At 62.2% G+C, this 19,055-nt stretch overlaps 1 protein-coding gene across 4 annotated transcripts in view; it reads left to right on the plus strand.

Moving 5' to 3' along the window:
* ARHGAP23 (Rho GTPase activating protein 23) overlaps positions 1–17,596 on the plus strand; it is a 126,368-nt gene extending 108,772 nt beyond the window's left edge. For 3 of the 4 annotated variants that reach the window (XM_074940898.1, XM_074940897.1, XM_074940894.1), the window contains exons 14-24: positions 592–719; positions 1,990–2,108; positions 2,585–2,740; positions 3,637–3,715; positions 5,812–5,885; positions 6,357–6,446; positions 7,420–7,545; positions 8,237–8,278; positions 8,699–8,792; positions 12,228–12,259; positions 13,346–17,596. In XM_074940898.1, coding sequence (XP_074796999.1) covers positions 592–719; positions 1,990–2,108; positions 2,585–2,740; positions 3,637–3,715; positions 5,812–5,885; positions 6,357–6,446; positions 7,420–7,545; positions 8,237–8,278; positions 8,699–8,792; positions 12,228–12,259; positions 13,346–14,506 — 2,101 coding nt within the window. In that variant the 3' untranslated portion in view covers positions 14,507–17,596. The remainder of the gene's footprint in view (positions 1–591; positions 720–1,989; positions 2,109–2,584; positions 2,741–3,636; positions 3,716–5,811; positions 5,886–6,356; positions 6,447–7,419; positions 7,546–8,236; positions 8,279–8,698; positions 8,793–12,227; positions 12,260–13,345) is intronic. The other variant, XM_074940895.1, reaches the window with a different exon arrangement.
* The last annotated feature ends 1,459 nt before the right edge of the window (positions 17,597–19,055 follow it).

Here is a 19,055-nt window from a genome sequence, read left to right on the forward strand (position 1 = left end):
CCTAGTGGAGCAGCACTTCAGCCGGGTTTACCAAACCAGTGTGAAGCGCCGGGTGAATCCGGTTTGAGTGCGCCTTTGCCAGGGGTTTACACGGGTGCAGCTAGATCGACTTGAACCCGAGTTGGGTTCAACGGGTGGGACTTTTCAGTAGGGACCACGGCTCGGAAGAGCTGGGGATCCTGCTGAGGGGGGGTGGGGGGGACTGCCATTAGCTGGGGATCTCTAAGTGGCCCTGTGGCTGGGGCAGAGAGGGCCAAGCCAGGAACAGGGAGAACCTGCATTGCTCGGATGCCCCTGTAACGTTTGGGCAGCAGAGGGGTCTTGCCCTCGTTGCACTGGGTGTGCCCAGGAAGGGGGAGCCCACTGCAGTGTGAAGCACTGTGGGCAAGTGGCAGAGTTAATTTGCATAGCTACTCCCAGGATGCCTTGCACTGCAGTTTTGCCACCAAAGCCTGCCCCCCTGTGCAGGGGTGGCTGTGATCCGGGGTGTGCTCGGTGCGAGGGTGGGGGTGAGGGGCTAGGAGGCCGGTGGCCAAGAGGAGAGGCTGCTGGGCATGCGAGGCTGAGCTCCCCCATCTGCTCTCTCTGCAGCCCCTCTGGAATGAAACCAGACTCTTCCCCCAAGGGCTCGCGCGGGCTGGGGATCAAGGCCGAGTTCCTGAAGCAGACGGGGACGAGCGCCCCCCGCTCCCCGAGGCAGGACACGGCCGTGACTAAAGGTACACCCAGACGCCGGCGTGGGGGGCAGCGCGTGTGGCTGCCCAGGGCTGTGCATGTGTCTGCGTTGTGGGGCTGGGCCCTGTGGGGTGATGGGGACGTGTGGGGTGTGTGAGATTGTGGATCAACATCGACGTGCAGCCGTTAGGGGACCAGGTCAGACGACCCGGATTCAAGCGCCAGCGACTTGCAGCTGATCCATGGCGCTGCTTCTGCTTCGCCACGTCCGACCAGCCTGCTGCCCGCAGCGTGGCCCAGTGCTCGGCTGAGATCAGCTCTGGGCCGAAGAACTGCCGGCGGGAGCTGAGCCCCAGCCAGAGCGAGGTCTTGCTGGGGGGCAGGGGGCCGTGCTCGGAAGAGCTCATGGACACGGTCGTCTCCGTGGGTTGAAGCTACGCTCTCCCGCGACTGGTCCATTGTCCATGCGTCCTCCCGGATTCCTTGTAGCAGCATCTGCGAACGACGAATTCTGCCGTCTCCGCTTGGCTAGGAACCTCCGCCCAGCCTGGCGGACGAAGACCTGGCCTCAGTTTCCCCTGCCTTCGTCACCTCGCGGCTGGATCACAGCAGTACGATAGACGTGGGCGGGAAGCAGTCGGCACTTGGCCACGCTGGCCGCCGGCACAGAACGCCGCAGGGCGTCTCCTCGGCACTACAGGCTACCTTGAGCATTTCGCGCTTGTCCTCCACTCCGTCCACAGGCTTCCCCGTGGCCTGGGCCCAGGGGAGCGACACGACGGTCTGAAGCTCCAGGACAAAGATCTCTGCTCCTCGGGCCAGGCGCAACCTGCTGCAGGGACCAGCGTGGCTGTGGGGCAGACGGCGCTTTCTCGGAGCTGGCCCGAGGCGGGGCAAAGAGCTCCCCGGGAGCTAAGGACAGTGATAAACCTCTCCACTTTCACCTCCCAGTGCCCGGTGCGTTTCTGGGACCTGCCTCCTCCAACCTAGACCCAGAGCTGCGGGTCTAATTGTATTACCGCCCCCCAATCCAAACGCCCTCCAGAAACCACGCTCCGCTGCACACGCGCCTCCCTCGGGGAGCACGCACCACACGTGCAGACGTCCGCTCAGTGCAGGATCCTGCGGGGCAAGATCCCGGCCGGACGAGCCCAGATCAGCACGGGTGGCGGGTGTGTGTGTGAGGTTGTGTTGGGGGTTGAAAGGCGGCGAGGCTGGTGGCGGGAGTCATGGGCCCTGTGGCGTGGGGGCGGTTGGGGGTCTTTATTCCCCTGGGTCTCACTTTTTGGACACTGACGCGGAGTTTGGTTCTAGATGACGGTGCCCCCCAGAAAGCCCCTTGGGGCATCAACATCATGAAAAAGAACAAGAAACCTGCTCCACGGGCCTTCGGCGTGAGGCTGGAGGACTGTCAGCCCGCCCCAGCCAACAAGGTAGGTCCCAGCCTGCCTCTGCCCGCTCTGAGCCACCCCCCCCCCAGGCAGAACGAAGGCACGGCTCTGCCCACTCTGAGCCCCCCCCCGCCTCGTGCAGAACGAGGGCACGGTTCTGACTGCTCAGAGCCCCCCCCCCAGGCAGAACGAGGGCACGGCTCTACCTGCTCTGAACCCCCGCCCGCCCGGGCAGAACGAGGGTATGGCACTGCCCGCTCTGGCCCCCTCCAGGCAGAACGAGGGCACGGCTCTACCTGCTCTGAACCCCCGCCCGCCCGGGCAGAACGAGGGTATGGCACTGCCCGCTCTGGCCCCCCCCTTCCTTAACATCTGGCATCTGCCATTCCAGCTGTGCCCATCTGTGCCCCCCCAGCTGTGCCCATCTGTGCCCCCCTCTGCCCCCCCGCCCCGCACACACTGAACAGCAGACCCTCCCTGTGGTCTCGGCTCCTTCAGGCCATGTCTGTTCTCTGCAGAACGTCCCGCTGATCGTGGAAGCCTGCTGCAAGGTGGTGGAGGACAAGGGCCTGGAGTACATGGGCATCTACCGTGTCCCCGGGAACAACGCCGTGGTGTCCAGCCTGCAGGAGCAGCTCAACAAGGGAAGCACCGAGATCAACCTGCAGGACGAGGTGCGGAGCTGCCCTCGGCCAAACTCCCGTGTGCCGCCCCCACAACAGCGGGGCTCAACAGCGCCAGTCGCTCAGGATTGGCCCGGCTGCCAGGACGGAGGGGAGGGCAGGCCAAATCTGAGCGAGCAACGTTGGGACCTGCCGAGCGGGGTCCCAGCACCACTCGTGTCTGACCCAGCTGCCCGAGGCTGCCAGGTTTGCCTGTAGGCAGAGCAGCCCCTGGGCGAGAGCCGGCGTGGCCCCAGCCCTGGCGTGCCAGTGCTACAAACCAACAGGCTGCAGCTGCCCGCTGATGTTAAATTGTGCAGAGCAGCAGCGACCCCTACTGGCCAGGCCGGGCAGTCCCGGTGACTCTGGGCTGTAATAACACCCAGCACGCACAGAGCAGGGGTCGTCTCCCAAGCGCCCTGGGGGGCAGGAATGGGAATTAACTGGGGGGGGGTGTGTGTGGGGCAGGGACACGCTTGGCCTCGCATCTTCCTGTTAGCGCCTTTTCCAAGGGGGGGCGGTTACACTCGTGGGCTGCGTCCGCTGATGGGTGCCGGTGCCACTTACGCCCGCTTCCGGCCCGGCTTGCCCTCTCCACATCCCACGGGGTTGGGCATGGGCCAGAAGAGTTACACTCCTCACTGCAGGCTGCCCTTGGCCCCTGGTTCCTGCTGTCCCGGAGGGGGCCAGGAGCCTCCCCGGCGCCCTCTCCAGGGTGGGCATTGCTAGTAGTTGCTCTCGCATGAAGTGGAAGAGGGGCTGGTTAGCTTGATGCCAGCAGCGAGGCCCCTGTGGTTCTCCCAGGCCCTGGGCTCTGAGGTTCCCCCAGCAGTGACCGGGCTGCCCGCTCTTGGCCTTCCCACCCCAGGCAGCTTCCCCCCTAAGCACGGCCTCCTCTCCCCACACAGAGGTGGCAGGACCTGAATGTCATCAGCAGTCTGTTGAAATCCTTCTTCCGGAAGCTCCCGGAGCCCCTGTTCACAGACGGTGAGTCCGGGGTATAACCCTACCCCCAGCACACACAGTCAGACCACACATACACACACACACACACAGATCCACAGGTCTCACATGCACATACACACACACAGCTGAGGGACATACACATGCGTGCAGAGCCAGAGATATGATGAAATTCAATAAGGACAAATGCCAAGTACTCCACTTAGGAAGGAACAATCAGTTGCACACACACAAAATGGGCAATGACTGCCAAGGAAGGAGTACTGCAGAAAGGGATCTGGGGGTCATAGTGGACCACAAGCTAAATATGAGTCAACAGTGTAAGACTGTTGCAGAAAAAAGCGAACATCATTCTGGGATATATTAGCAGGAGTGTTGTAAGCAAGACACGAGAAGTAATTCTTCCCTTCTACTCTGCGCTGATTAGGCCTCAACTGGAGTATTGTGTCCAGTTCTGGGCACCACATTTCAGGAGGGATGTGACAAATTGGAGAGTCCAGGGAAGAGCGACAAAAATGATTAAAAAGAAAAGGAGTACTTGTGGCACCTTAGAGACTAACCAATTTATTTGAGCATGAGCTTTCGTGAGCTACAGCTCAGAGCTGTAGCTCACGAAAGCTCATGCTCAAATAAATTGGTTAGTCTCTAAGGTGCCACAAGTACTCCTTTTTGCGAATACAGACTAACACGGCTGTTACTCTGAAAAATGATTAAAGGTCTTGAAAACCTGACCCATGAGGGAAGATTGAAAAAATTGGATTTGTTTAGTCTGGAGAAGAGAAGATTGAGAGGGGACATGGTAACAGTTATCCAGTACATACAAGGTTGTTACAAGGAAGAGGGAGAAAAATTGTTCTTAACCACTGAGGATAGGACAAGAAGCAATGGGCTTAAATTTCAGCAAGGGAGGTTTAGGTTGGGCATTAGGAAAAACTTCCTACCTGTCAGGGTGGTTCAGCCCTGGAATAAATTGCCCAGGGAGGTTGTGGAATCTCCATCATTGGAGATTTTTAAGAGCAGGTTAGACAAACACCTGTCAGGGATGCTATACTTAGTCCTGCCTTGAGTGCAGGGGACTGGACTAGATGACCTCTCAAGGTCCCTTCCAGTTCTAGGATTCTCTCTCTCTCTCTCTCACACACGCATGCACAGCCAGAGGGGAGAGACAGACAGACACACACACACACAAACTCCTCAGCCTCTCCTAGGATCAGGATTTGGAGTGCGGCTGGCTCTGGTGCGTGTCTCTGCTGCCCAATGGTAACCACGTTCCCCTGCAGCCTCTGACTCGCTGCGCTGTTGTGACTAAAGCCCGCTTGGAGCCCTCCCCTCACCCACACCTCCCTACTGGACTTGTCCCCCCTCCCCCGCCTGTGGCCCTGTGGCCTCGGGACTCCTTCACGGAGGCAGCCCTTGTCCTGCTGGTGCCCCAGTGGTGAGCCCATGTGTGTCGGCTGCATTGGGGGGATGGCTCTGTGACCCCGTCATTGGCACATTGCTCCACTTGCTGCCTGGCGATCTGCCCTGGGAACCCCTGTGTCCATGCAGCAGCCCCCAGAGCCCCGTAGATATAGACTGCCCCCCTTCATCTGCTGTCTCTGCATTACCCATGTGCCCTGTGCTGCCAGCAATCCCTGAGCACCACGATCCATCTGTCTGCTCAGAGCCTTCTGAGTACATGTTACTAGGGGGAGGGATGGCTCAGTGGTTTGAGCATTGGCCTGCTAAACCCAGGGTTGTGAGTTCAATCCTTGAGGGGGCCATTAGGGATCTGGGGCAAATATTGGGGATTGGTCCTGCTTTGAGCAGGGGGTTGGATTAGATGACCTCCTGAGGTCCCTTCCAACCCTGATATTCTGATACTGCTGTCACTCAGAGCCCCCTCGCTGCCCCACCTCCTTCTTACCCCTGTGCCCATGCCCCAGCGTGCCCACCACTGAATGCTGCCTGCGTCCTGGCCTGATGGCTCCTCTCTTCTCCACCCCTCATCAGCGTCTCTAGCAGTGCACTCACCTGGGGCTTCACCCCCGGCCCTGGCCCAGCGGGCAGTGCCCTGGGGCGCCCCCTCGGGGCCGTGCTTGGCGGTGCCATTGAACCCGGCCTCTCTGTCTGGCTTTCAGATAAGTACAACGACTTCATCGAAGCCAACCGGATCGAAGATGCCAGCGAGAGGTTGAAGACGTTGCGGAAACTGGTACGGCGAGTGGCCAGAGCCTGTCCCATGTGGGGCAGGGCCCTTCCCTCGGGGCTGTCGGTCCCTCCTGGGCGTGGGAACCCTCCGCAGGTCCCCCTGCCACAGCCGTCAAGCAGGGGTCACGCTCTGAGCCCCCAAACCTCCTGCCCATGGGCGGGGAGCCGGCGTCACCGCCGTCCCAGGAACAATTCTCCCTCCCTTTCCATCTGTCTGGTAGGCTTGGCCTGTCCAGCGTGGGGGGATCCCAGCCCTGTCCTGAGGCTGGGGGGGCGCAGAGCATCCTGCCTTGCTCCCTCCTCGAGCATGGAAAAGGGGAGGTGTGTGCAATGGGGGGCAGAGGAAGAATGGATGGGCCGATCCGGAATGAGGAGGGCCCTAGTGAGGAAGGAGTGAGGCTGGGATGGGGATGGGGGGGTCCCTGTTCCTCTCTGTGGCTGACCAGGCATTCATGCTGCTTCTGCGCCCCCACAGATCCGGGACCTGCCAGGACAGTACTATGAGACACTCAAGTTCCTGGTGGGGCACCTGAAGACCATCGCGGACCACTCCGAGAAGAACAAGGTATCGTTGCCACCACCTGCCCCACCCCAGCCAGCCCCCGTGCCCTGCTAGAGAGCCCTGGGCATTAGTGAGCCTGGCCCCAGGGCCGCGGATTCTCTGTGTGCGGGACGCCTGGTGCTCTCCAGGGCCCGAGTGCTCTGTGGTCTATGCCCCAGGTTCCCCAGCAGGGCGTGGACGTGAAAACCTAGAGCCGAGTCCCTGAGCAGCGCTGCGTGTTCTCTGCATTGTACTGAACGGGGACCTGGGGTCTCAGCTGGGATCGCACGCAGGGCGGCCAGCCCCTCTTGCCACTTGTGTGGCTGCCACGGCACGTCTGTCGTGATCAGAGCGAGTGTGGGTGTGTCTGCCCGAGCTGGGGGTCCCACCTCCAGCTCCAGGCGTAAACGTGTCCTAAGTAACTTGCCCAAGGTCACCCAGGATGTCTGTGGCGGAGCAGGGGATTGATCTCCCAAGCTCCAGACTAGCGCCCTTTCCTGGACTGCGAAGCAAAGCTCAAAAGCTAAGTGGAGAGGGAGGCAGCATTCTCTAATGGTTAGAGTGGGCAACTGGGAGTCAGGATTCCTGGGTTCTGTCCCTGGCTGTGACAGTGTTGGCCACTGCCTCAGTTTCCCCATCTGTAAGAAGGGGATGATCACCCTAAGCCACCGGTGCTGGGAAAGTGACTGTGAGTTCATTAGTTAATTGGCTAATCTGGGTGTGACGAGATCAGGTGGGACGGGTTGCAGCGAGGCCGATGGCAGGACAGAGTGTTTGCCCGCCGTTCCCCCAGGCTGGGGATTGATGTGATTTTATCACTGGGATCTTCCAGCCCAGGGCCTTGGCATGAGACTGTCCGATCCCAGAGGGGGGCCCACAGGCGCAGGCTGGGCTCAGGCTGCTGACAGCAGGGTGATAGTACCCACCGGGATGGGGTTTCCTGGGACCCAGGAGTGGGGCTGGCTGCCGGGACTGTAACTCCCTGCCCTGTTTGCAGATGGAGCCCCGGAATCTGGCCCTGGTCTTCGGCCCCACGCTGGTCCGGACGTCCGAGGACAACATGACGGACATGGTGACGCACATGCCAGACCGCTACAAAATTGTGGAGACCCTCATCCAGCATGTAAGTGACAGGCGGCCCCTTGCTCAGCCCTGTGCTTTACTGGGCAGGACGGGCCCCCGGTGCCCTGCCCCCACCAGCTCTCCCTAGCGCTTTACTGGGCAGGACGGGCCCCTGGCACCCAGATCCCCCACCCACCTCACCCCCCTGTGCTTTACGTGTCAGGACGAGCTCCCAGCGCCCTGCTCCCCCTGGGCTGGAGGAGGCTGGCGGCCTGCTTCCCCCACTCTTTGCCCATCTTACCAGGCTGAAGGGAAAAGTCCCTCCTTGGAAGCCGAACATCAGTGGGTCGGGTTGGACTTTTCTGAATGGTCAGGATCTGCCGTGTTCAGCTCCCAGTGCGGTGCAGGGTGTGCAGGGTCAGACAGCAGGGGCGGGTGCCCCGGGACTGTGGGGCAGGCTGGAGGGGAGGGAGAGGGGGCTCAGGCTGTGGGGCGGAGGGGCCTGCAGAGTCAGACTGAGACGTGCATTCGGATCTCCGCGCTGGGTGGGGGCGATGTGGGAATGAATCTGGCAGTAGCCGGGCGACCTGGAGCCAGTCACCCCCCTTCCCGCCTCTCTTTTCCCCCCCGGAGCGGGCGATGCCGGCCCTGTGCTGCGGGGCGGGAGTTGTGAGGAGGGGCCCGGTGTGGAAAGCCCCAGTGTTGCCATCCTGCTACACTCTGACCCTCGTCCCCTCTCCTTGCCCCCACAGTCGGACTGGTTCTTCAGCGACAAGGAGGACAAGGGGGAGAAGGTGAGTCCCAGGCGGGGGGAACAGGGGGGTTGGCTCCCTGGCCGCCGGTGGGCACCAGTCCCAGCCATGGGAGGGCTGCTCCTCTCTGGGGGCAGCCGGTCCCTGAACGCACCCCCTGACCTCTGCATGCACGGCCCTCGCAAGACCGGCCTGGGGGCAGCCTCTCTCCTGCCCCCTGCTGGAGACCCCGGTGGAGGGGAGGCCAGCTGGTTCCCTGTGTGTGAACAGCGCCCCGCTCTGCCCGAGGCCGGAATGCTGAGCTCCTGGGGACGGACCCCGCCAGGGCGAGCGGCTCCCCCCGAGGGGCTCTGTCCCCCACGGCTGGCGGAGCTGGGGGCTCTCGGCAGACAGCGCGGAAGGGAGTCGGGGCTGGGCCCAGGGGCTGCTCCGCTCACCGCTCTCCCCCGGCTGCCGTTCCAGACCCCTGTGGACGAGAAGGAGGCGCAGTCGGTGCCGAACATCGAGTACCTGCTCCCCAACATCGGGAGGACGGTGGTGCCAGGGGACGCCTCAGGTGAGGGGAAGGCTCCAGTCGTGGGGCCGTCGGGGCTCAGCCGGCAGCACTGGAGGAGGAGTGACCTCGCAGGAGTTACTGGGCCACTGCCCCTGGCCAGGCCAGGGCTCTCCCCGTCAGACACTCCCTGCTGGGCAAACCGGGGATCCCCCTCCCTGGGCACGCCCCTTGCAAGCGGGCTGAGGAGCTGCAGGACAGCTGGGGACCTGGGCTCCCGCTTGCCCTTAGTGACGCAGGAGCTGCCCGTCTAGCAGCGGGCACGAGCCTTCCTGGGCCGGAGGCGGGGCATTTCCTCAGGCCACGCCCACTGCTGAGGGTTGGGTGTGATGGGGAGGCTGGCACCCAGGAACAACAAGGAGCCAATCACTGGCCATGGGCTGGTTACCAACTGCAGTTGGGCTCCCCCTAGTGTTACTGCGGGGAAACGCTGGTCTAGTGTCAGTGAGTTCCCCAGGTCCTCTCCTGCGTATACTCCGTGATAGCTGCTGTCCCTGAGCCCCCCACTAGGCCCCATCGTGGAACAGTCCAGGTACCAGCCATCAAACCACCGGGCTGCCCGTTGTTCCCTCACTAGCCAGCCCGCCCCAGCAGCTCTGCCACGGGTCTGGGGGGCAGCGCTTATTGCCCCCCCCCCCACTGGCTGCCTCTGTCCTGTGCCGGGTCCCTCTCCCCCGGCTCGAGCGGCGTGTGCGGAGCGGCTTTGAAATGACGTTGATTCTTTATGCTCTTTCCTTAAACGTCTCTCTGCTGTCTTCTCCTCCTCCTCCTCCAGCGGATCTCCTGGAGCTCTAGAGCGGGTACAGTGCTGCTGCTTGGGTGCATTGCTCACGCACTAATTCCGTCGGGTGATCGTGAGAGAGCGGGTGCAGGAGGGGAGCCAGAGCCCTGCGCGATCCCCCTGGGAAGAGCGCCCCCTACCCCCACCCCACGGCGCTGGCCGCAGCACACCTGACCCACGTGGCTTTTCTTTGGGCAATGACCCACCTTTCCCATGGGCAGGGGGGCATGCCCCCTGGTACCCGTTTTCCCCCTCTGCAAGGTCATGACCCCCAGCTTGGCACCCCCTGGTGTGGTTCGTCCCTCTTGCAGTCAGAGGAAGAATGATCTGGACCCCGCCCCCCACATCCACCCGCAGCTTTGGATACATGGGGGGCTCTGCCACTGACATGCAGTTTGCTCTGTGGGGGAGCACAGGAGAGCGCCGACCCTCTGCCACCCTGCCCGCCTGAGAGCACCCAGCAGCGTCGGGTCAGAGGCCTGCTGGTCCTGGTGCCCATGTCCCCGGTGCTTGGCATCGGCCCAGCCGAGCAGTAGCTGGGTGCAGGGGGAGCCCTGCCAGCTGGGATCTGTGAATGCCAGAAGCACGAGGCTGGCCATGTGAGTGGGTGTTGGGGATCCCTCTGGAGTCAGATCAGCTGGTGCCACCCACTCCAGGGTGCTGAGGTCATCAGTGGGCCCTTGGGAGACCCCCATCCCTCTGCCTGCCCAGGGTGCAGAGACGCCCCTTCATCTCTTGGCCTCTCCCCTCTCTGAGCCTTCGCAGTGGCCATGCAGCCCAGCCCCATCCCGGCTGTGCCCCCACCCCACACTACCCCTGCGCCACACCCAAGGAGCCCAGGCTGACCCGCCAGCCCCCCTGATTCACAGTTCGCTCTTCCCAGTGGTGGCTAGCTGCAGGTTCGGGGGCTGGGATTCCAGATCCTCCCGGGGCTCAGCATTCCCCTCCTGGCCCCCTTTCTCATAATCACCAGCCGCGAGTCCCATCCCTCCGCCGGGGTGGGGTGTGTCTGGGGGTCATTGTGTTTGTCCTTGTGCTTCTCAGTGTGGTGGAGTGGGGGCTGGCGCGGTGGGTGCACCCTCTCCCTCCTCCCCCCTTAACCTGCTTGCGAGACATTGCAGATTAACACACAGTCCCCCCACGGCCCTCGCCTGTGCATTCCTTGGGGCTCGCCCCTCCTCCAGCCCAGCGAGAGAGCTGGGCTCGGGTTTGGCGCGGGCAGCCCGTGGGTAATATCCTGCCGCGTTGGCCCTTCGCTGCGCACGGCCTCGGGTCCCTGGCGGTGTGAATGGGCGTCGCCCCCTGACTTCAGATGGAGTTTCCACCATCGGGGATCTGCCGGTGGCCCCCCACTAAAAATCTCCCTGCACCTCCCTGCTGTAGTATGGGGGGGGCATTGCCTTGGTGGCTGCTCCCAGCTATAGGAGACCCCCTCTTTAGCGCCAGCGGTAGGAGCTTGTGCCTTTGGCCCTGCAGGCCATGAGTCTGAACCGCCTGGAGCGTCCGTGATAACCATTTGGCCGCAGGGATCGGTGCAAAGGGGGCCCAGTGTAAATCGGGATCAGGCCCCTCTGGGTCTAACCTGAGCTCAGTGAGCATCAGAGGAGAGAGCTCCCCCGTGTCATGAGACTGGTTTGCCCTGGGGCGCGTGAGCGCTGCATAACCCTGCCTGGGGCCTCCCCGGAACCAGCCTCCGTAGCCCCAGGTGCCAGCAGAGTAACTCCTCCTGTGTTCTCCCATCGCGCCACTGTCCCCTTCCACCCCGTCCGTCCGTCCTGGGCTTGTGGCTCCAGTCCGTTAACGCCACTGGCAGGACCTGTCCGGCTGCTGGGTGTGTGACCGGGGCTCCGGCGACTGGGCCTTTCTCAGCTGGGCGTGGTTCTTTTTTCTCGTTTCCTTTTCTGTACTTTTCCCCCGTGCTGTGATTAACCCAGCGGTTGTGTGAGCGGGGTGCGCGCGGGTCGCACGCGAGTGGACAGAGGGACCCGGAGATCACTGGACTTCCTGGAAGCTCCTTCTGTGGGATCAGAGATCCCCGGAAAGCTCCCCCCGAGTCTGGGGGCAGCCGCTGCCTGGAGGCGCACGAACCTCCATGGCTCGGCTGGGTGGAGCTGCGAAATATTGCGGCTGAAATTTTTTTTCTGGTATTGGCGGCGCTGGAACATTTGTCAGATTCGCGTCCGTTTTGCCAAATTGTTCATTTTGAGGGGGAAAAATAAATCTGACAAATCCTTTCAATTTTTCCCTTCCAAATGAATTTTTTCTTCAAAATTTCCTCAAATTTTATTTAAAAAATAAATTCAAACGTGTTTAAAAATGGTCAGAAATCGAAACGTTCGGTCCGGCCTGAAACGAAGGGCTTTTGGGACTTTTTGCAAAGTGCCCAAAATCCCGCTGTCCTGGCGCTCCTCCCGACAGCTACACCTGGGCCTCGTTAATTTCCCAGCATGGGCGCCCCGCTGCCAGTTGCTGGATCCGTTTGGATGCTGATCGTACCCTTGATTAGAGCCGCACGTGGCGGGAGAGCTTGGCGAATGCCCTTGAGAAATGTCCCTCTGCTGTGGTGCCCGCACGCCCCCTAGCTCCCTCCCTCCCCGCCACGCTAGTAAAGACCTCCCCCGCCCTCCCTAATCCCTGCTCTGTCTTTTGTGTTACAGATTCAACCAATAGCAGCTCTGCCAAATCGAAGGTAAGGACTCCCGTGTGAGGGACGCTCTGGAGTCTGGGAGGGTCCTGTGTGTGCTAAAATCTCCAGCGAAAGGGGCAGGAAACCCAGGGTGGAAAATTGGCGTTTTACCAATACATCCTGTTACTGTAAAAGCACAGAGCAGCTCAGCAGCTAATGCCTCGCGTGGCCCTTCCCACCTCAGTCCTGGGGCCGTGCTGTCCTGTCTTCCGGAGAGCAGCCAGACGGGCGGGAGAGCGGGATTGCCAACTCTGCATGAGGGAGGGAGGTCACGGGGTTTACTTTGGTCTGATGAGGCAGGAGAAAGCTTCAAGGTGACCTTGCAAATCACAGGACGGTGGTAGGGCCCTGGCCTGAGAGTTAAAGACAACTGATTTCTGTTCCTGGCTCAGCCTGCTCGCTCTCTGCCTCAGTTTCCCCTCTTCCCCCTTGTCTATTTAGATCCCTTAGGGGAGGGAGTGTCTTGGCCAGTTTCTCTGAGCAGCTCTGCCCAGTCTGACAGGGCCCTGATCCTGACCAGGGGCTGTGCTTGTCTCTGCAGTATCCAGAATTCTAACCCTGGTTCACCCCACGTATGTTTCCTGCCGACATGTGACATGGTTCCTAACTGTGTGGGGTTCCTGAGCAAGGCCCCTTCCCGTGAGCAGGGCTGGCTCTAGCTCTTCTTAGCTTCTGTCCTGGTGGTTCTGCTGGGTCCATGGGGCTGGCCAGCTCCTGGCTGGGTGGGACACGTAGGAGTGGGAAGGCACATGCAATCCTGTGCCCTGAGAGATGGGCACAGGACCGGGATAGCAGCCTCCATGGCCCCAGAATGCACTGCAGCAATATGGGCCAGCGGCCTCGATTTGTCCCAGAATGCACTGCAGCAATATGCGACACTGGCCTAGATTTCCCCCCCAGAATGCACCACGGCATGATGGGATGACACCCTTGATTTTCCCAGAATGCACTGCTGCGGCAGGGCGGCTGCGGCCAGGGCGGCGGCCTGAGCGCTCGGTGCGAAGCAGCGCGAGCTGAGCCTGGCTCCGCGACCTGGGGCGCAGACGGGCTCGGGGCCGTGGCACTAAGCAGGGGGGTTCCTCTCTCCAGCAGGGCTCGGGGGCGCCCCGGAAGGAGCAGTACAACAAGGAGCTGCTCGCCATCTCCTTCATCGCCGCCGTCAACCGCAAGAGGAAGAAGCGGCGGGAGGCCAAGCGTTTGGGGAGCAGCACGGACGACGACTCGGAGCACGAGGCCACCAAGGGCGCTGGGAAAGGCAGAGCGGAGGAGGCCAAGGATGGGGGCGCGGAGGAGGAAGAGGCCAAGGGGCCGGGGCGCGGCACAGCCCCCGGAGAGCCAGGCCCAACGCGCGACGCTCCGAGTCGCCGAGCGGGCGTGGAGGAGCCGGCGGGACCGAGGGAGCCAGCGCCGGACGCCCGGTCCATCGTCTCGGGCTACTCCACCCTGTCCACCATCGACCGCAGCCTGTGCTCCGAGGTGCAGTCGGTGGCCGAGAGCCGAGGCGAGGAGGCGGACGACGAGCGCAGCGAGTTCAGCCACGTGGAGACGGACACGGAGAGCAGCTTCCTGCCGGGGAAAGCGGGGCTGGGCGCCGGGCAGGGGCCCGAGGCGGAGAGCGGCGAGAAGGAGAAGCTCGCCCGGGCCTCCTTCAACTCCCACCGGCTCATCCAGTGCGACACGCTGGCCCGCCGGAAGCTGGCGCGGCCCCGGCCGGACAGCGAGTCGTCGGCCAAGGGCAGCCAGGAGTCCCTGCGGCCCCCGGGGGCCGGCGGGGAGCCGTGGGGCGGCGGGGCCCCGGCCAGGCCCTCGCTGACGGAGCAGATCCGCCTGCGTTTGCGGGGCTCGGCCGACGACATGCTGGCCGTGCGGCTGCGCAAGCCCCACTCGCCGGAGACGCGGCGCAAGAAGAGCTCCTGGCGGCGCCACACGGTGGTGGTGCCCGGCGGCCTGAAGGATCTCAACTTCAACGAGTGGAAGGAGCAGCAGGTGCCGGACCCGGGGCCCCCCACGGGTCCCGAGCTCTGCCCCCCGGACGCCAGCGCCTCCTGCAGGGACCTGCACAGGGACAACAAGGACTCGGGCCTCAGCAGCCTGGAGTCGACTAAGGCCAGGCCCTCCTCGTCCTCGGCACTGAGCCACCAGGGCGGCGCCGGCGAGCAGCAGCACAGTAAGGGCCCGGAGGGGAACCCTGGTGACCGGGGCCCGGCTCCCACCTGCGCAGCTTCCTTCCGCTTCCACCAGTGTCTCTAACCCCCTCCAGACCCCGAGGCCCGGCTGTCTCTGCTTTCCCTCCCCGCCATCCCTTTCTCCCCCTGTGCGGCCTCTTGTGGCGAAGGCTGAGGACCCGTCTCCGGGCGGTTCCCCATCCACCCAGTGCCAGGCGCTGCACAGAGGTAGGAGCTCCCTCGAGGGGCGAGCAGCCACTTGCCCTGATTTTGCCGGCCTTGCCCCTGGAGCATCCCTTGGCCTTTCTCACGGGGCTCCCGAGGCTGCTGGAGACGTCCTCTCGCTGCCCTGGCCGCGCTGCCTGGCCGGCGCTTGGGCGTGGCGTTAATTGAACGACCCTCCCTTGGTTTGTGGATTTAATCGTGGGTCTCTTTAATTTGGCTCCCTTTTTAAGACTCACCCACCCCTGGGGGTGGAACGTCCGCAACTCGGAGCGTCCCGGCCTCGCCGCAGAGCCGGGATCCCAGCCCTTGGGGTCCAGCCCGCAGCTGGGACGGGTGGGCGGTCACCGCGCACCCACAGGAAGCACTTGGCCTGAGACAGGCAACCCCTCCCCGGCCTCACGGCCCCCCCAGCACATCTCCCTGCATGGCTGTGGGGTCCCTGAGGCTGCCAGATCCTCTCTGCTGCCCCCCCAGACCTCACCAGGCGGAGTGTGCGTGGCTCTCGCTGCCCCACCCCTTGATGGGGGATCCTGCGGTTGCTGCCAAGGGCTGCTCCCCCCCTGACACGGGGGGTGGGGGAGGGGGAAGGATGCTCCGATTTCCATGAGACCATTGCCAGTCCCCCGCTGCCAGCCCCCAAACCGCCTCGCAGCCGGAGCTGGTGCCTCTGAAATGCTGCCACAGCTCTGGCATCACATTACTGGGCCCCCCCAGACCCCCTCGGCTCAGAGAACCTGCCCCTGTGCCGCTGGGTGCAAGGAAACGTGGGGTGGCTTCGAACGCAGGGTCCCTGGCACCCCAGTCCCAGCCCGTCCTGCCTGCCCCAGAGAGGGGCCCCCCCTTTCCCAAGCCGGTTCTCCCCCCCGGCCCCCCGGGGCAGTCCAGGGGGAGTGAGGCGGCTGTAGAATGGAGACAGGAGGCCCCTCAGGCGCAGCGCCCCCCGTGGGCTTTGCCCATGCGCGTGAGCGTTTTCCCGCTGGCTCGTAACACTGGCGTGTGCGTGTGTGTGCACACGTCCACCAGACACGTGTGCATCATTTGCACTTGTGCACGCACACCGTTCACACGTGTGTGCCGTGGCTCTGCCCCATGGAGCCCATTCCTGGGGTGCCCCTGTGTCCAGCCTGAGTCAGCGTTGGGTAATTGGGAGCTGGAGGTGTGTTGGCTTCATTGGCAATGCAGGAGTGCGTGTGCTGGGAAATGGCCCTCGTGCCAAGGGGCCTTTTGTTCCCCAGCCCCTCCCCTGTGCCAGGCCGGGCCAGGTCCTGCTCTCTGCCAGGGAGGAGGTGCCGGGGGCAGGTGGTGCTGTTGTTTGCCAGCCTGCAAAGCCACAGGGGAAGGAGCAGGGGCTGGAACGGTGGCTGGCGAAGCGCAGGAAGGAGACCCAGGCCACGGCTGGTTCAGCGCTTCCAGTGGCCCATTCCCCTCCAGGCGTGGGAGTTTTCCTTGCACGCCCACCGCCCCGGCGTGCCCGTCACCATTCCCCAAGCTCCCCGCCAGTGTAGCTGCTGGTGATTCTACCCACACTGCGTGCGGCAGGGAAATCCAGCCAGGGAAGGTACGTGGGCCAGCCAGGAACATTCAGGGAGGAGGGAGGAATCCACCGGCGTCACTGGGGCCTAGAGTTCAGCCCCGAGCACTCGGCAGCTGCCCTTCCTCCCCGGACACAACCCTCTGTGGCCCGAGGCCTCCTGCCCCTGTGTCTGGACGGGGGGTTCACACTCAGCAGCTCATGCTGCCTAGCTGGTAGGCTGAGAGGGGCGAAGCCACCCGAGGTTCGGCCGCCCGGTGGGAATCGGGCACTCCCAGCGGGGCTGGGGGGGGGTCTTTGGCAGGCTCAGCCTGGCGGGGCAGCCCCCTGGCGAGCAGGTGGAGCAGGCAGCTGGGAGCGGGAGCGTTAGGTGACCCAGCCAGGCAGGTTGCAGCCCTTTTGAGAAGCAGGGCTGGGCTGGGCCGGGCGTGAGCGAGCGGCGCGGGTGTGCACAGGGCACAGAAGTGGCCCTGCAGAGAGCAGCCAGGCCCAGGTCCCGTGGTGCACGGCGCTGGGAGAAGTCAGAGCTCACGTGACTGAGACTCCATGTGTCGAGTCAGGCCCTTGCTAGCAGCACTGACCAGGGAAATGGCCCGGGGTAAACCCATAGGGCCCACTGGTGCCATCCGGCCCCGAGCCTGTTCACAGCCGGGGAGGAGCACGTTGTGGGCAGCCCAGTGTTAATGCTGCAGCCCCGGTGCCAGCTGGGTACGAAAGCAGCAGTGCCCGTTCCCCAGGCTGTTCAATCCCAGTCACCACCTTGCACAGCCCGGCTTTTAGCCCGACCAGCTCCCTTCCTCTCTGGCCCACACGTTCTCAGCGACAGGCCTGGCGTGTTTGTGTCTCACTGCCCGGTTGGTTCCCCCCCAGCACTCACTGGCTGCCCCTCGGTACCCACCTGAATCCTTGCCCCCCACCTGCCCAGAACAGCTGGGCCGCATGCACCTGCCGTGCTCAGTAGGGTTGCACCCCGTGGCTGGGAGCCAGAGCGCGCTCCTGGAGAGAGTGGACGCTTCCTGGAGCCCGGCAAGAACTGAGTGTGACAGCAGGGCTTGCCGGAGCACTTTGCAGAGCACGTGGAAGGCACAAGGACTGTAGCATTCAGACCCCTCCGAGAGGAGCGTGTCCATCCTGCGAAACTCCCCTCGCCCTCCCCTGCTCTTCTCACCCAGGAACTTACCAGGCTGACCTCGCCTTAGACGCCAGCGGCCTCGTTTGTGGTTTTTCCGTCACGCCGCCAGCGGCCCAGCGCTTGTGCCACCCGCCCAGCTGGGGGCACCGACCGCTGCCTGTCGGCTCAAAGCGCTTTCGCAAGCGATGCAGCCGCCTTCGGGGGGGGCCGCAGCAGCTGTACCAGCGTGCACGGGGCGGGCCAGGCCGGGGCGAAGGGATCCAATGGGACCTGGAGGGGCGCTGCAGGTAGGTAAGGCTGATCGTGTGCAAACTGGAATTTGGCTAGCCCTGGCGGCCTGTCTCTCGCTACAAACATAGTGCCATGGAAGATTTTGCATTGCTCAGCGTCAGGAGAGCTGACAGTGGCATGAGATCATTTATCCCGGGTAACTGGGGCCGGGCAGCGTATTGATTCCATGCACAGAGCGTCCCACTTTCCACCAAGCAAGCAAGCGTCCGTCGTCCTTTGCAGTTGTTTGTATTTTTCCTCTTGAAAATGGTAAACTGTGTTTTCATGCTGCTATATTATTTGTAATAATTTGGGGGGGGTCCCTTTTAGGTCAAAATTAAAAACAACCCTCCCCCTGCCAAATCCAATGCACCCATCTCTGTGTTTAGAAAAAAGCCAAGTGCAGCCCCGTGCCAGGCAATTGTCTTAATGAACTAGGGGGACTGTCTCTGCAGTGACCGTCTAGCTGCCCTCTATGGCGCGGGGGCTCGGAAGGGACGCCACGCCGCATCTTCCGCTCCACACTGCAGCCATTCCAATGAGAGGCCTTGGGGGGATTTTAAAAATAAAATTAAAAAAACCTTCCTCCAGTTTATGCATCGTTCTTACTTTATGCAAATAATTGCTGTAAAGTTTTTTGTTTTCATTTTGTGTGTGTAAATATTGTCTTTAAATGTGTAACATATTACAAAGAATTTATAAGGATTTTTTTAAGAAGTTTCGCTCATTTGAAAAAACCCAGAAGAAAACCACCAAGTGCTGTAACCGTGTTGAATTTTTAAAACCTTCCTGCATGTGTCATTTTTTTCCCTTGATGTGTTGTAAAAGGTCAGCCATGTATATGGAACATGCAAAACTAAAAAAAACCACAAAAACCACCTGGTTTGGAACTAGCCCTCGCCGACGTACAGGTCTATATGTTGGCAATAAAGCGGCGTATTCAAGGAACAGACTTTTGGCTTTTATTGAACTGGTCGGTTGGCTTTTTAGCAGTCAGACTTTCCCGCGTGGGCCAGGCCGTTCCAACATCTGACACCGTCCTGAGCAGCTGCCTGGGCTGGCCCTGGGCGAGGTGGACCCTTGGATGGTGCATTACGGCAATTCCCATGATGACACTCGTGTGCCTTGTGCACCTGGTTGGCTCGGGACCTTTGGACAGTCCCACAAGGCTGCTAAGCTGATGGTGGCTCAGTGAAGTCATGTGATGTGGGGAACAGGGGCAGAGCTAAGGGGAGAATAGGGGACGTGGTATGCTTTCCTGCTGCACCCACAAAATAAACTCCCCCGGCTGGGGTTGATCAAGGCTCCCCACCTTGCATCACTTTCTCTGCAAAAAGGGGGCGGTAGGCTGCAACTGCAATCCCTGTTAGCATCGTTATCATTATTACTTGTCTTGCAGGATTACCCGGCAGCCCCAGTGCTGGCCCCACGGCGCTAGGCGCTGTACAAACACCGAACACAAGGGCTGGGGGGGCT

This window comes from Natator depressus, chromosome 27 (genome assembly GCF_965152275.1).
Source record: "Natator depressus isolate rNatDep1 chromosome 27, rNatDep2.hap1, whole genome shotgun sequence".
Classification (NCBI taxonomy): Eukaryota; Metazoa; Chordata; order Testudines; family Cheloniidae; genus Natator; species Natator depressus.